This window comes from Pholcus phalangioides, unplaced genomic scaffold (genome assembly GCF_987345545.1).
Source record: "Pholcus phalangioides strain wild (caught in Gottingen) unplaced genomic scaffold, Ppha-v1.0 ptg000011l_1, whole genome shotgun sequence".
In the NCBI taxonomy this organism is placed as follows: Eukaryota; Metazoa; Arthropoda; class Arachnida; order Araneae; family Pholcidae; genus Pholcus; species Pholcus phalangioides.
In genome coordinates this window covers 30,786,860-30,804,186 of record NW_028301604.1, presented here as the reverse complement: position 1 = coordinate 30,804,186, position 17,327 = coordinate 30,786,860, and the positions used below count along the sequence as shown (strand labels likewise).

The 17,327-nt window shown below is 34.8% G+C and overlaps 1 protein-coding gene across 4 annotated transcripts in view; it reads right to left on the bottom strand.

Moving 5' to 3' along the window:
- LOC149080331 (phospholipase A-2-activating protein-like) overlaps window positions 1-17,327 on the bottom strand; it is a 312,878-nt gene that overhangs the window by 103,150 nt on the left and 192,401 nt on the right. For all 4 annotated transcript variants that reach the window (XM_089239466.1, XM_089239467.1, XM_089239468.1 and 1 more), the window contains exon 6: window positions 4,874-5,022. In XM_089239466.1, coding sequence (XP_089095592.1) covers window positions 4,874-5,022 — 149 coding nt within the window. The remainder of the gene's footprint in view (window positions 1-4,873; window positions 5,023-17,327) is intronic.

The window sequence follows — 17,327 nt, the reverse complement described above, 5'->3', positions numbered from 1 at the left end:
AGATTGATTAATATGGGAATAGTGTTAATTGTATTAATAAGCATTTTATTTTAATTAATTATTAGAAGTTTAAATGATTTTTCAGAAATTTTATTGTTTTTAATGTTAATGATATTTAAACCAAAAAAAAACCTGGTTTTTGGCTTTTTCAAAAAACCATTTTTTTACCAACCCTGGTTTGTGGTTCTCCAAACCTGAACATTATGCCAAGAAATCACGAACTTCACATAAGGTCAAAGATAGACTTATGACAGACTTATGGGTGGGTGGTTCCACGGAATCTAGCCCGTAACCAAAGATCTATTGTACTGTAAGGTCAAAGATAAGATTTATAACTTAACAGATTTCAAAGGTATTTTAGATTGGCATGAACCATTTGGTGATGTAAAAAAATTGTAACTATTTAATTCATACAATTCATACCAGTAAATTTAATTGTGTGAAAGGTTTACCAGCCTTAGCTAAAAGTAAACCAATATCATTCGAACCCCTTTGTAAAGTTCAATCTACAAAACCAGAAGAATTGTTACATATGGATGCTTATGATTAGGGCTGTCTTAACAGCACCAGAGGCTCCTCAGGCAAAGTGATATTCTGGGGCCCCCAATCAGCTGAAATTAGCTGTTTATAAATTTCTATACTTTCTCTTGAAAATCATAGCACCAAGTCTATCATGAGGCCCCTAATGCACTTGAGGCCCTCTGGGCCATGCCTAGGTGGGCCCATACTTTAAGACGGCAATGTATGTGATCCTATGAAAATTATATTGCAAGGTGGAAACAAGTATTTCCCTACAATAACAGATGACTAGTCTAGAAAGTATTGGTTTACCCTATGAAAAAGAAATCTGATATACTTGATATTTTAACCAGATTTCAAAAACAAGCACAACTATTTTGAATACCAAAACTGTTAATATTCAAACTTACAACGATTTTAAGTTCTGTTATTCAGAATTTTGTCAATTCTTAGAGAATCAGGGTATTCATGCAGAGAAAATTAATACATATACTGCCAAAGTATATGTATGAATAGAATATGTATGCAGAAATCGGCCAATTTGCGAATTAGCCAATTTCGTTGTAAATTGACCCACGAATGTCCGAGTTTTGGGCTTTGGCTGGCCAGTCAGTTCACGAAGTGGATGGAAATCCCTGGCCAAAGTCCAAAAAGAAAAAGCATGATTCAAGGTCCTCAATATTTGCCATATTTTTTCATGGTAATTATGTCCACGTTGGCTATTGCAACCCATCATATCACCGCCACGATGCAATAATAATTTTTTTCTTCAAAATTTGACAAAAAAAATTTGTCTATTATTATATAAACAGTTTTTCTCTCCAATTTCTCTTCTTTTCACTCGTCACATGAAGATAATCCAATACAGGTACTTTATATAGTCATGTATCAAACGTTAGCAATAAAAAATGGATTTGGGACCTATTTGACCATCTCACATTAAACATCTACCATAATTAAACAAAACCATAACACATCAAACATTAGCTAGGGATCTCCAGTCACTTGTTGAATTGGCAAGCTAAAGCCCGAATCAATTCTGAAAATCAGACTGTGGCCAATTCCGGAATTGGCTGCACTTCAAGCTTTGGCAGTAATATATACATCTAAACAGAATAGTGTTAGCGAAAGATATAATTCAACAGTGTTAGACCCAGTCAAAGTGATGTTAAAATACAGAAAGCCAGGGTCGTCTTAAGAGCATCATGGGGCCTCGGGCCAAGTGGTATTTCTGAGGCCCTACCTGGTAGATTCTAGAAAAATTTTACTAGATCTCATTTTTGTGACACCCTTTTTCTCTTGAGCCCCCCGGGCCATGCCTGGGTGGGCCCATGCATTAATACGGCACTTCAGAGGACTACACGATCGATTTAATGTTTGCATATGTTTGGAACAGAATATGCAATGAAAATTGCGGTATAAAACTTCCTGTATCACACCTAGGAATTTCTGGATGTCTTGCTTGCATAGCAATAGATAACCAATCATTGAAGTGTTAGAAATGAGAGAGAAATTGGGCATCATGCTCAAATATGCTCAGAGAACTAGAAGATACAAAATTTGGCTGAAAGATGAAAATGAGCTTGTCCAAACTATCAATGTCAAATGTTATGAGAAACTTGACACTTTCGGGTCTAAGCCAGAGTCTGACTCTGGATGCTGTTTTTGTTCAAGGGAAATTTCAACTTTTAATTCTCGTAGCTATAAAATGGCTGAATATTTATGTTCCCAGTGTTTTTAAACATCTATAAATCTTCTAGTTCCAAAAAAATATATAGATGGCAGCAGCCAATGAATGTAGCTTTATGAAATGATGTAGAAGTTCAATTGAAACACATTTGTCTTCCTAGGTAAGGTAGCCATGTTTGTTGTGTTTCGCAATGTCTCAAACGATTTTTATCAGATTATTTTATCAGATGCCGATGATTTGGTTGAACTTAGAGATATATTAGCATATTATTCTTTGTTAGAGTTATCAGATTCAGATGATCCAGAATACCAGCCCGCTTATTTCAGGGATTCAAAATCGCAGTTCTCAGATGACGCCAATAGCACCAGTAAATATATTTGATTTTTTGCTTTTGAACAATTTTGTGCATATTACTTTTTTTTTCAAATGTTTTAGGACGTATATTTTACAAAATTATTATTAATTTTTTAGATGATGAAAGAAGCAATGGAGCAAATCAAAGGAAGAAACTGGAAAAAGATTGAAAAGGTGTTGCTCAGTGTCTAAATGCGTGTTTTGAAGTGTACCATACTAAAGCAAATTTTACAAGATGATATTTTTTTTTTTAAATAAAAACTATCTTTAGATATTTGTACAACATTTGGGTAAGTTTTATTCAGAATTATTTGCAATTTTATGTTGGAAAATGATGTTTTCTTATGCAGAACTTTTTAAAACTCTAAAACATACTTTTTTTAATTATTTCTCATTAAATATTAATTATTAGTACCTTTAAATAATTGCTGTATTATGAAAGAAGAGAGTTTGAAATCTAGCTAAAAAAAACTGTTAAGATATATATATTTTCAAAGTATTTAAAAAAAATCATGAAAAGTACCAAAAACCCTCAGTCCACAGGGACAAACATAGTCGAAATAGCTCAGACTCGAAAGTGTTAAAGGAGTAGACAACATCCTGGACCGCAATGAGCAGAAATGTTACTTTCCAAATTTGAGATTCAATTTCCGACTCCGACACTGATTCAGACCACGATTTGGTAAAATCTGAACTTGATGCAAAATCAGAGAGAGAAAGTGTGAATATCAATATATATATTTTTTAAATATGTAGATATCTTTATTCACTTATACAGAGAAGATACAAAAGGAAACAAACATAACATATTAAGCAAATGGTGTAATTAGGCTGGGGCAACCGAGGCACTGCCCTAGAGCACCCAAGCTGAATAGGGGGGCCCCAAAAAATTTACTTATTTTGCATAATAATAACCCTTTCAAGAAGGGCCCAAGGAAAAGTCTGTCCTGGGGCCCTGAAAAGGCACACTATGACTCTGTTAGTTAAGCATATGTAAATATAGACAAACTATGAAGTTACATATAAGTTGACAAGGGTTAAAAGATAAAACATGTCTAACCTTCTGAGAAAGAATCTGAAAACAAGATTGAAATTTTTGATGATCAAGCAAAATCATCTAATTAAAATTTCACTGCTTGCCAAGAAATTCTATGAATAAGAAAAGCTGTTTCGCAACATAAGGTTCAAGAACAGACATCTATTATCATGTAATCTGGACTAAAGCCAGATTAAGATCACTTAACCCTTAGAAATTTTTTTTCAGCCGATAATTTCTTTCATAATTAATGACACATTATAAAAAGGGAAAAATTACTTTAAAAATATATTTTGAATTATACTGCTTATATAAAGCCTTAAAGAGGATGTACAGATCCTTAAAAATTACATTGTATCAGGAAGAAAGTCATGGTTGGAATGAAGAAGAAAGCAAAGAGTATTTTGTTCAGCCAAAATGCTCTTTCCCTTGAGGTCTTTCCAACCTGCTCTTAATTATTTGTTATAAATACTACCTGAGGGTATTAAGTTCTACTTTCCCTTTATTGTTTTTGATAACTTTGATTTTTCCCAATGAAAGAAGAAAATGCATAGACATATAAAAAAAATTGAAATCATTCTGTTTTGTAGTCATTCGATATTTCAAGTGAATAAACATCTTTCTAGCTTTTGTGAGATTTTTTTTTAAATTCTTGATTGGAAAAAAAATATTTTCATTAAATTGTTACTCTATTCATTACTAATTATACACACATCTTTTATGTTTGATGACAAAAGCCAAAATTATTTCTTACATGTGATATTACTCCTGCAGCAAGTCAAAGTGCCCAGTTCTTTCACTGTTGTCAGTTTTTTGCTGGCCCCCCTCCATTCATGAACTCAGTTTGTGGGCATACAAAGTTCACCACAAATTCTTCACATTAACTGGTACTTACTTGACTGTACATGCATCATGTGTATATATATCTTTATATTATCCTAAACGTAAACATTTTTAAGGGCTCCAATAGTTACATGTATGCCTCTCTTGCAACCTCTTCACATCAACTGGATGACAAAATTTATTAGGTAAATAATGAATAAATTACTATGTAAACTGAAGCACTGAAAATTTTATAATAGCAGATTATCATACGAAAAATCAATAAACAGATGGGTTGTGCATTATCCAAATTTACATATTGTCTCTCAGAGCTGGTAGTTCCATAATTTTCTGATGGATAGTTAAAGCTGTAGACAGCTCAAAACATGCTAACTTTAATTTTACAGACACTATGTACTTTGATTTGAAATATCCTATGCATGTTTGCTTACCTGTCCATTTAATGTAGCTTTTTTTTTCTTTGTGTCATTTGCATCAAGAACATCACCAATTTTTATCCATTCTTTCAATTCTTCACTCCATTCATATGCACATGCATTGTTACCTTCTTTACATAAAACTGTATGCCCATCATGTTTCCCTTCAATTGTAAATAAAAAATATTATAAAATTTCATATTTTAAATTTGTTTAAAACTATATTTGCAATGAAGTGTTTTAGTTTGACAAATTAATATACTTATTTCCTGAATAAGCAATGCATGACCACATGTAGTAGTGTTATAAATTCAGAAGAAAAAACTCAAATATTTAGAACTGCTTCTAACTGAAGTTGGGTGATGAGTTAGGCCTGAAAGAAATCAGGCTAAGATTTTCCAGTTTCCATCAATATCAAGAATTCACAGGGAGTTTTTGGACTATGCAGCTGGTTTTGTCAATTTGTTCTGTGATTTAACAATACTGCTGAGCCTCTACATTAACTTACCAAAGAAAGGAGGAGAGACATTCACTAAAAGGTATTTGACAAACTAAAAGTGGAATTGTTAGAAGCTTCTATGTTAAGTACAAGAAAACAGGAATGCTGAATGATAATTGCGGAGCTTCCAGAATTGGCCATAGTGCTGTATTGATAAGGTGTGAAGACAATGGAGAAAAACCTTTAGCATGTACTAGCTAAGCACACTAAAGTTGAACAAAATTACAGGGTCATTGAACAGGAGGGACTGATATGGTCTTGCTAGAGGTTTAGATGTCACTTTTCAGGACATGAGATAATTGTGGTGACTGACCATAACGCCATTTCATGGTATTTATGTACAGCAACTGAAAGGATGGCCGAGCTGCTGGGCTCTTGTTTTTAATGAATACACTATCTGCTTTGAATACAAAAAATGGACTGCAATGTTGGTTCCGAATACATTGTCCGATCAACCTGTGGCAGGTACAAATGAAATGGATTTTCAAGATCATGTTGATAATAGATTGTTTCTTTCTCTGTTCTAAATACAATATAAGTGATATAGAGTCAAAGGAAAGAATATGGTGAAGTTATAAATTATTTTCTGAAGTTACATAAAGGAGAAATCAAACTTGATGGGAGATTGAGCAAATAGGTTATTACTTTTGCCTATTATATTTTTGAAAATGAAAAATTGTAACATGTTACTCATGGACAGAAAAGGTTGGTAATCCTATCTGATTGTAGAATTAAGTTTTCAACTGGAAATCAGGGTTGTATCAGTTTTATACCGGGTGGTTTTTAACAGTTTACGGAAACTTGGCCACACCAACATTTTGCCTGACATTTCACTCTTTGTATAATATAATGAGTAGGCTCCTAAAATATAAATGACACATACAATTTTTTTTGTTTTATACAGGAAAATCTCAATATAACAATACTCTGCAGACGAAGAAAAAAATATCATCTTAGAGGGAATATCATTATGCAATTACACCATTGTATAACATCTAATGCCTTTCAATGTCACTCATCCATGAATGATATGTTGCTAAATATTGAAGCAGGTAAGTATGGTACCATGGCCAGTGGCACTAATATAAAGAAAACATGGGGGAAGGGTTGAAAGTTGGAAATTATCCTGTATATACGGGGCTCAAGCATATATGCAGAAGTTGGAAGAGTGCATTTCATTATATATTCATTAATTATTGGAGGCACCTCCCCTCCCCCACAGAATCTATTGTGGGGGGGGGGGGCTCCAATGATCTCAGAATCGGGTTCTGGTGCCTATGACCTTGGGTATTTTAAAAAGCTTATACTCTACATCAGCAGTTCTCAAAATTTTGTGACTTGCAGAGCCCTTTTTGGTAAAAAGAGTTTCTATGGCAGAGTTCTATAGGCCTATTTCTTCTGTATTCATCAGAGCTACTGATTTATTTCTATATTATTTAAAAATATTTATAATTTTTTCTTCTAAATTTACTGTTTTTATTTATTCATGCTATTCGAGAGGAAACTGAGCACCAGTTGAGACTTGCTGCTCTACATTCATATTGGTTAGTAGCAGAACATTGCAGTCAGAATGTCTTTGATTAGAAATTCTGAATATAAACCAGGTTGCCGTATGATAAGTTCGTTAGATTATCTTGAAGTTCTTTTAACAAAATGCTTCCATAAATACTTAAAATTCAGTTATAAGCAAACTTGGTTGCAGAACAACCTGGTTGCCATAACAAAAAAAAAGTTGTGTTGTATTGAATTGAGCTGATAAAAGGAAAGAAATAATTTTAAAACTCTTATATTTGCTGTCAATAAAAGTAATTTAAAGTTTATAGCCAGAATTGGGCAATTTGCTGGCAAAAGGGTACTTTCGCCAGGACAGTGGCAAAAACTGGTAAAATCAATGGTAAAAATAGCAAAAACTGACAAAAATGGTTTTATGGAATAAAACATTTGACTCAATGTGTATCATATGTAACCAAGACTCGAAATCATTACAACAATCAACTTTATACTGTTTAGAGATACCTTTCAATGCTTGTTATAATTACCACCCTTTGTCTGGGATGAAAGGGATCATTGTAACAATATATAATTCTTTTGCATCTATTTTTTTTCAAATGATAGTAGATATAAATAAATTTGAGGTATCAGTTTGTTTTATGCTTGGCAAAAACCTATTTTTGTCAGTACACTCTTTACACTAGTTCCAGCAATGGAAAAACTTCTCAACCCTAAAAATTAAACTAAAATTTGAGTTCAAAACTATGTCATTTACATAATAAATCAAAAAATAAATATATATGACAATGCCTTGCATACATAGAAAGATGAGGAAAAAATTTGTTTTTGCCAGAATAGTTTTTACCATCATGGTTTTTTTCAACTATGGCAAAAGATGCTAACAAAAGAAGCAGTTTTGAAACAAAAAAAATTGACAGTTCCTTCAAGTAATAAAAATTTTCTTCTATATCTTATTCAAGAATAAAAATACAATAAAAGTATGCTAATACTGTTCTTGAGTGTCTTTCTTTTAAAAGTAAAAACAACATTCAAAGTATTTGTTATTGTTTTTCAGATAATTCAAATTTTTCGATAATCTGAGATGGCCTCGGTTCCATTCACCACAGATTATCAAGGCCCTACTGAATAATGATATTCTGTGGATCAAGAAAAAAATATTGTTGTAGAGGGATTTATTGTTATATCGAGCACCGTTGTAGTGAGGTTTCACTGTACAGTGATACCCCGACACACTACCTCCAGTTTTGCAAGTTCAGAGTTAAATGATTTTCTGCGAAAAATTTATATTTCTGAAATTCAAGCATAATCACTGAATTATTGCTGAGATAGTGGAGATCATTAAGTGATAATCAAGCAAAAAAAATTGTATTCGTCAGAGCATTATATTTAGCAAAATTACACCAATTTTTCAGAGGTTACAGTATGTAGATGGAAACTTTTCTGGGATTTTCGAATGGAATCTCAAGGCTTATTTGATATCTACTATTTTCACAGAGAAAGTGACAATTTTATACTTGAAGTCCAACACCAAGTTTAAAAAATAATTTCTTTAATGCATTGCTCTTTTAATCACAATGAACCTGGTCTGTAACTTTCAATTAACTTCAACTCATAGTTTAAATATTTTTCCTTGCCTCCAAGCATGAGCAGCTTATTTCTTTCAATTGGTCGAAGTGCTATCAAAACATTCAAAGCATTTTAAACACAACTTTCATTTGTGCAGATATCAAGCGTGCAAATACAGATTTTAATGTCTTTTTTATCAGACCTTATTGCAGTCACAATGCAAGTTAAATTTATGAAGCTCCATAGTAGAGTACCATAGCATTATAGTCATAATAAGAAAGAAAAAGACAGGTGTTGTGTCTTCATGGCTAACAGTTTTTCTCACAGTTTATGTTCTAAAATTTGGTCCTAATTAACCAATATCTACATGTATTTCTATTAAAAAATGTACCACGACTCCCACTGTAGTCGCCAATCCCACCTATCACATATTTTCAGGGTATTACTGTGGTTTGTCTATTTTAGAAAGAATTGGTTTACTTTGGCCAAAATTTGTTACTTTCATTATAAACACAATTGTGTAAACGCTGGGGTATTATAAATGTTTTAAAATTTTTTAGAAAACATAATTTATGCTTATTCTTTTATAAAATTTAATAAGCATATATGTTTTCGTTAATATAACCAGAGTTTTTGTGTTTCAAACAATTTTTTTCTATTAAATTTTTTCTCAAATGATGCTAGCAAAAAAAAATGTATGAAGTATCAATTTTGATTCTTGGACAAAACCTGTTACTGATAGGAAATTTTTTGCTGCAGTTCGTTTTGGCAAAAACTAAACTCAAAAATTTAATAATTCTTAATAGTAAAATTCAGCGAGAAGTATTTGTGTGTGTTAAAAACTACCTTTTATTTACATTTAAAAAAATTAATAAATACACAGTAATGCCTCATATGCATAAATGAGGGAAAAATCAATTTCTGCCACTTGGCAAAAACAGCACGGTTTTTTCCATCTATGACAAAACCTTGCCAACCCTGGTTTATACAAGGTTTGTTCAAAAAGTATCAAACCTATATTCACAAAAAATACTTGTGTGTTCAGATACAACAATCTTTTCAATAATCTCCTTTACAGTAGCACCTTTAAGCCCCATTCACATGTGCAATAAAACATCCCGGGAAGTTCCCGGTAATGGGGATTTTCGCTACAACCCGTTCACATGAGGTTTAGTTTATGCCGATAATCCCCCCTCTTCTTTTCGGAAGTCATCACTGGTTACGTGGGTTGAACGGAAGTGATTGATTCAAGATGGCTGACGAAGGAGCTCAAAGTAGTTTTTGCGGTGCAAAGGATTATTGGAGAGAAGATCGGTGTCGACCACCAATCCACCCCAAGAAAGATGAGCTTTTTTTTGATGAGCTTCTCTCCCACCTTTTTCTTCCCTACGAGGGGAAAAAAAAAGTTGTCATGCCGGTAATTATCACCAAAGCGACCCCCAATATTGCACATGTGAACGGGGCTTTAGAGTGCCACACACTTCTCCTAATGGTTCTGCCACTGTTGGAAGCAGCGCTGGAATGCTTCTTTTCAGATAGCGCACACCTGGTCCATCACATTCTGAATCATGCCTTTTCTGGACTGAAATCTGATCTTTCAATGGGGCATTTTCAGCTTAAGAAAGAGCCAGAAGTAACACAGAGCCATGTAGGGATAGTAGGGAGCCTGACGAGTACAAATACAAAGGCCACACCAGGTAAATTGCTCATTGATGTGGCTCAAAAAGATGCCCATAAAAGTTATGGATGTCACAAGTATAACCAAAACCGTAACCCAATATAAAAGCATATATCACATAAGAAAAAAATTAATAATTATTTATCATTATATAATGTAGCCTACAGAAAAGAATAAGGTTGTCTTATATAAGTATGGATAGCTTCTTCACAATTTATCCCACTATGGTTATCGTATTTCTATTTAAACATGGCAATTGTGTTCCAATTCACGACCCCCCCCCCCGGAGGCAAGCTATTCCATTCATTAACACCCATATTAGAAGATAACTCCCTGCAACACAACCTGGAATTGTCCCTTACTAAATGATACTGTTGTCCCCTTGTCAAAGCAGTTGACTAGACGGTGTATTAATAATCCATCCTGTTGAAAATTTCACAAACGTCAGTCATATCTCCCAGACAACTGCACTCTTCCAATGTAAGTATATTCAAAAGATCATGTCTCTCTTCATAGCTTAAGCCCTGTGTGCCAACAAGAGCACACATGGCTCCTCGTTGTAGGTATAGTCTCCAAAACCTTACAGTATACTCCAGTCCAGGACGAACTAAGCCCCGGAAAAGTGGAATTATCACTATAAGAGAATGTGAAGAGAACTTTTTATGAATGAAACCAAACATTCTATTCACTTGTTGACCATTTGCTGAACAATGTTCAGAATACCTAAGCTGCTTGTCAATTCCCGAATCGGTGACCCTAGTTGCATTTGGGATAGTAATATTCACCTCCTGAGTGAAACGTGGGGTGTTCAAACCAAAATGATTGACCATGCACTTACTGCATTAAAGGTCATGCTCAATTCATTAGCCGATGCTGCAATCATATTCAAGTTTGTCTGGATCATCTACCTGCTGCTTAGATTACTGACTACCTCTGTTATCTTCATGTCATCTGTGAATTTGCTAGCAATCCCATCGATGCTCTGATTGAGTTTATTGAGAAAAGGTGAAAAAAATACGAGCTCAAGAACACTTCCTTGAAGGAACCCCCCCCCCTCTTCACCACCTGTTGAAACAAAAAATTCCCTGTTCACAATAACCCATTGTGACCTCTCTCTCAACCACAATTCTAGCCAATTCAATAAGTTGTCCCCAATCTTAATAAAAAACTTAGTTGGAACATACGTAAGGAAACCTACCCCTACCTCCTCGTGGTTTGGGTCAGCCAATGGGGGGAGATGACGCCAGTCGGAATGGCATAGCACCTGATGACACTCAGAGAGAGCGATGGAAGAAATAAGTACAGGACAGGCACAGAAAGAGCTTGGCCCCATAGGATCAATTACCTCATTAAAAAGAGCTAGAAAACTAGAAGAACAGGTACAATACATGAGACACTTGTCAAAGATTAAGGAGCATCTTTGGGCCAAGCTTAAAGAGGTTCTAGAAGAATTGAACAGAGTAGTGGTGGTTGTGGATGAAAAGGAGAGATCTGTCATTGAGCTAGAATGGACAAGGAAACACCTGCGCAAACAAATCAGGGAATTAAATATTAAGAGTACTACACCAGATAGCAATACAGAACCAACAGAGATGGGACAAAACCAGAAATTAGGAGTGACAAACTTAGAATTTATAAAAGAACGAGATGAATTAAGGATTAAAACACAAGAACTAAAGGACAAACTATCTGACAAGGAAGAACATGAATGAATGAATGTCAGAACTTTGCCACTGGACTTCTCAGAGTTCTCTTCCAGCCCAGCTTTGTGGCAAGGTCTGGAACACTTTATTTTGTGTCGGAAAAAAAATGTTTACAACATTTTCTCCGGACAATTGGGTACTGTCGCGATTAACAAATTTTGTGGTCATTACAGACGAGATGGGATTAAGAGTTAAAGAAGTTTCGGGGTTTAGTTAAGATGAATGTACACATATTAGGATGGAGGTATGTTTTAAAACCAATTGAGGGCCCCCATTCCATCTCATCTGTTATCTTACACTTGCCATATAAAATACATAGGATACAAAAAGAAAAAGAAATGAGAATCTTATTGTGAAATAAAAAAAAATAAAGAAATATATATCCATCGGAGCGAGTCGTCTCACTTAACACCTCATTGGTGAGCAAATGGGTTTGATAACTTGCAGACTAGAAGCCAGCATCAGTTTTATTGGGTTGAGTTCACTCGCTCGGGTGGATTTAATGAAAATATACAAAATAGAAGTATTGTGTAGGGGAATATAAACAATTAGGAATCACCCGTGCCATCTCGCTTAGCACCTTATTCGGTGAGCAACATGAATACGACAATATGAGTATGCACGTGTGTTGTGGACATGAAATGCATGAAGAACTTGAATAGAGGAAAGAGAAATACACATATTTATATACATATATATAACTGCCAGGTCGAGTCATCTCGCCCTAACCCTATTTTGGTGAGCAATGTGGGCTTGGTTTAAATGGGGGATTGTCTGGAGAGAGCCTTAGCTAAGGATCAGCTTCAATCTTGTTGTTTTTGTTGACTCGCTCTGGCTGGTTATATTTATATTTAAAAAATTAATATATATAAAATATAAACTACATGTAATGGGGTTATTATGAAACAATTCGTGTTGTCCCGCCTAGCACACTAGTGGAATGAAGGACACTTGAGGTTATCACATTTACATCAGTGTAACGGGAATATCATAAAAATTCTTGTTCGGGTCCTGTTAGTACATGCTGTATCTTGTACATGTAATGGTTATGTATTAGTAGTGGCAGTAATGTGGATATGATTTTTATTGTTGTTTTTATCCATTTCAGTTTTTTTCCCTTTATTTTCGTAACACTTAAAACATTATTTTATAAATCTGGTGGACAGATTTTTTGTTTTTCGTTGGAGTGTATATATCTGACAAGGCTTATAATCCTTGCTGCTGTTTTTTTGTTTTTGATTATATGAGTGAACCATTGTTTTCTATTGTTTTCGGAATATTTGTACATGTGTAGATGTTTTGTAAATTTGCACTCTGTGGCATAGTGAACAGGAGTACCCACCATACCGCAGGCACATTTGTCTGTTCGGCAGCGTTTCCGTTCGCATAGATATATAAGGAATGGGCCGTGTCCTGTTATGAAGAGTCACCTCCCTATTCCAGTTTAATGTGTTGTATGTGACTCAGGGGACAATTTCGTGCACTTTCCTAGCTGTTGTACTTTGGTCCCAAATTTGCTGCCATTTCTGGAGGGTTGCTTGTTTAAGTTGTCGCTTCAGGAGCGTTAGTGAGAAAAGGTTATCAAGTTTATTGTCACAGTTGGTTGCAGCTTTGGCTAGAGTCTGTTCTCTCATTTCCAAGATTACCTACATGGGCCTTGGTCCAACCTAGGAAAATTTTTAGGTTATTTAATAGACGCCGCCTCAACACACGTACTATTGTGTTTCTATTTGTTGGATCTAGAACTGCTTGAAGGGAGGAGCGGCTATCACTTATTATAAAAACTCATTCTTCTGCTCCCGTTGCGTATTGTGAAGCTGCTTCTATCATTAACAATTCTGCTTGAAAGTTACTATTGTTTTTATCTAGTGCTGCTTGCCACATTTGCTTTTCTGTATTGTTTGTGCATGCACAATAGGCTGCCCCGACTTCTTAATCAGTTCTGGAGCCATCTGTGTATATGTGGGTGTTTGTTAGTTTTATATCGTGGCCGTTAATCAAAATTTGATTGGGGATAGTTGAGCAGGAGGGGTGGTGGTGCCAGCCATGCTCCCGTGCTTCAAAGTTATTGGGGTCAACGTCTAGAAGTTCTAGTTGAATGTTTTTCCTAAACCTAACTGTGTTTGTGTAGACTGCTTCCATTTAGAGCTTTAGGTGTAGTGGGCAGTTGCCTGTAATCACCTGGAGTCCGAGCGTGGCTGTTGTGTCATAGGCTCCGGTTATTGTTAAAAGAAATTTCCTCTGTGCGCTATCTAGGGCCTGTTGTGTTTTTTTTTGGTTGGATGCTTATACAACATGAGGCGCCACGGGCTAAGAATCTTTCTACTACCGTCTTGTAGATGGTGTTCCTAATGCTTTGTGAGATGACCCAGGATTTGCCTGCTATTTTAGTTAGTTTAAAATGGAAGCGAGTCGCTTTTAGTTTGCATTCATTGATGTGTGATTCCCAGCAGAGGTCTTTTTGGATGGTTATGCCTACATATTTGAGATTGTTTACACATTTAATATTTTTACCATTAATTTTGATCCTAGGGGGATATTTATTTTTTGTGAAACAGAGAAATTGTCTTTTTTCTGTTGAGATTTTGAGGTTATGTTCATTAAGCCAATTCGAAAAATCGTTAAGAATTTTAGTTGCCTTTATCGCTAGCTGTGATACATTAACTGACCCTATCACAAAGACAAAGTCATCAGCAAAAGCCTGGATATGGGCACCTTCCGGGAGGGGAATTTTTAGAGCTTGATTGGCCACAAGATTCCACAAAGCCGGCCCGCTACAATCAATATTGGACAGCCAATATCCTGTTTTCTAACAGTCAGGCCTTCTGGTGTTGTGATTAAGAAGTCTATTTGCTAGGAGGTCCGAAAACACTGATTTAATGTTGTTAGGGAGGGGAGCTTTGGACAGTTCTTGGTTTATTGAGGAATAGGTCAGGTTGTTAAAACCTGGACAAGGAAGAAAAGAACCAAAAGATAGTGAAAGACATTGAAGAGTTGAAATTAATAAAAATTCAGAATAAAATTGATCATCATCAATAAGGAAATTGTGGAAAATCTCGATAGGAGTTAGTAGAACCAAAACGAAGAGTTGAGGAAAGAACTAATCAGAGAGATAAAGAAAACTAGGAGCTGGACACTGGAGGGACTCCCACTTTGGAAGAGGAATAACTTCGGAAAGAATTAGAAGAAAATGTAAACTTAAGAAAAGAAAGAGTATCTAAACAAAGAAATATATTCAAGAACTTAAACATAAACTACAAAGAGAAGAAACTACGGGTCAGTATATGTCCTTGTACATTGAAGACATTAATGCTATGAAATAAATAATAGACTTGAAGATAGCTTAAGTAAATCAATGAGAAAAAATTAGTATTTTAGTAGAAGAAAAAGTTGAAAAAGAAGAAATAGACCTGGTTAGAGTATTTAACACTAGTGGTATAATAGACAGGAGAGCCGATAGATTGAAATTGATAGACATTGGGGATGAGGGTTTGGAAATACTGAGCAAGAATGAAGAAGCAGTGGAAGAAGGATTCACAGCCGTGTTAAAGTCTTAAGATATTAAATAAAAGTAAAGAACCACCACAGGTTATTAAAGAGAATAGTCCAAATGACATTTACAGAAATAATGAAAGAGTAGCAGGAACAGGAAAAGGTAAAAAAATCAAATAATTATGGAACATCAAAAGAAACACAGAAATCTTGTAGTAATAAAATCTGTAGAAGGAAAAAAAGATATGTTGAAAGAATTAAAGTAAGATTTTAGGACCACACAAAATAATATTCGTATTAAAGATCATTGGCAAACTAAACAAGGAGCAATAATAAGAGAAACTAAAGACAATACTGAAATCAAAAGACTAATGGGTAAATTCCAAGATACAGAATTAAAAACAAAGTATAAAGTAGAAAAGGTGGTAGGTAAAGATCCAAAAGTTATAATTTATCAAGTAGATAGGGATATTAAAGATGATGAAATATTGGCTCCGATAGAACAAGAACTTGAAACAGGAAAAAGAAGGAAAATTGTAATTACTAACTATGAACTTAGAAGAAAGAAAAATTGGTTATCGCAGGTAGACCCAGACACGTATGCTGAACTGATGGAAAGAGTTAAGCAGTACATAGCGAGTGGCATCGATATGCAGTTAAAGAGTATATGAGACCCCCTCCAATGTTTCAAATGCTGGGGCTTTAACCACTTGGCAAGACTATGCAGTGAATCTACATGCTGTAAAGTGTGGCTCTCAAGAGCATAGAATACGAGAGTGTAAATTAAAAATGAACTGTGAGGAGCAGAACAAGAAGAGTTGGAGAAAATTGGGCCACAAAGCATCGTGCACTAACACAAAATGTAGAATCCTGCAGAGAGATAAATAAACTAAAAGAATTTATAAATTATGGTTAGTTGTTAACTAATTAAACTATAAAAGACCCCACGTGAGGAGTCTTAATAGTTTGTAAATATTGTAAATAAATTAGAAATATTTAAAGTTTTGTTTGAGCTATGTAAAAACTTTAAAGCTCAGTTTCGTTAACCAGCAGTTGACAAGGAACCAGTCAAGATTGCTGGGGAACCTTACGCAGGATTCTCAACATTTAGTTTAAGCATAAGTCATGCTTTTTGAGTTGAGACACAAGTTGTGTCTCTCCTTTCTCACTAAGTCGGGTCGCCCTTCTGATGTCCAATCTACAGATTATAAACGTATATCCTTCGGGATGGGTCAAAGGCAAAATAAGCTTATCTGCTTATTTAAGCCTGAGTGCCAACGTGTTCAGTTCGGGTTTTATTTAGAGTGCTATTGTGAAAACTTAAAACTACAAAGACTTCTGAGGAAGCTTTGTAAAGTAAAACATAAAAAAAAATAATAAAAGAACTCATTTCACTGAACACAAGTAGAGCCCACGGCCATGGCTGCAAAACAAAAGAAGCCAACAAAACATTGGAGCGAGATGTAGTCTCGCAAATAATAGAAGTTTTAGAAGAAGAAGTAATAGAAGAAGAAGTAATAGAAGAAGACCAAATAGAAGTTTTTTTTTGTGACGAAATATTTTAACTCTCCAAAGTGGTACAGGGTGATTTTTCAGCACATGTTGAGCATTTCTTAAGCTTTCTTTCAAACCAAGCACAACTTGTGTCTATCACCATCTATGCATAATTTAGTACCTAGTGAGTTGTGCCGGAAGTGCAAATGTATGCACCTAACAGTCTGAGTGCATATCTAGTGCAGTGTTTAATTTTTCAGTGCTGCCATCTATATTTCAAAAGTGAAGCGAGTGAGTGTAATGACTGAATTACATTTGTACTGTTTGTAGGTCTGTTGCTCTCTGTGGTGAGACTAAGAAAGGGGAGATCAGCTCGCAGCATTTCTTAAACTGGAACCATACATCTATGATAAACAGTTAAGATAAAGGTGACATTAGAATTTACCCTGTATAGAGAGTTCCTGGTTTTCTTTTTTATCCATACAAAATATCTATTTTGAATTACAGTGAACTTTGGTTAGCAAG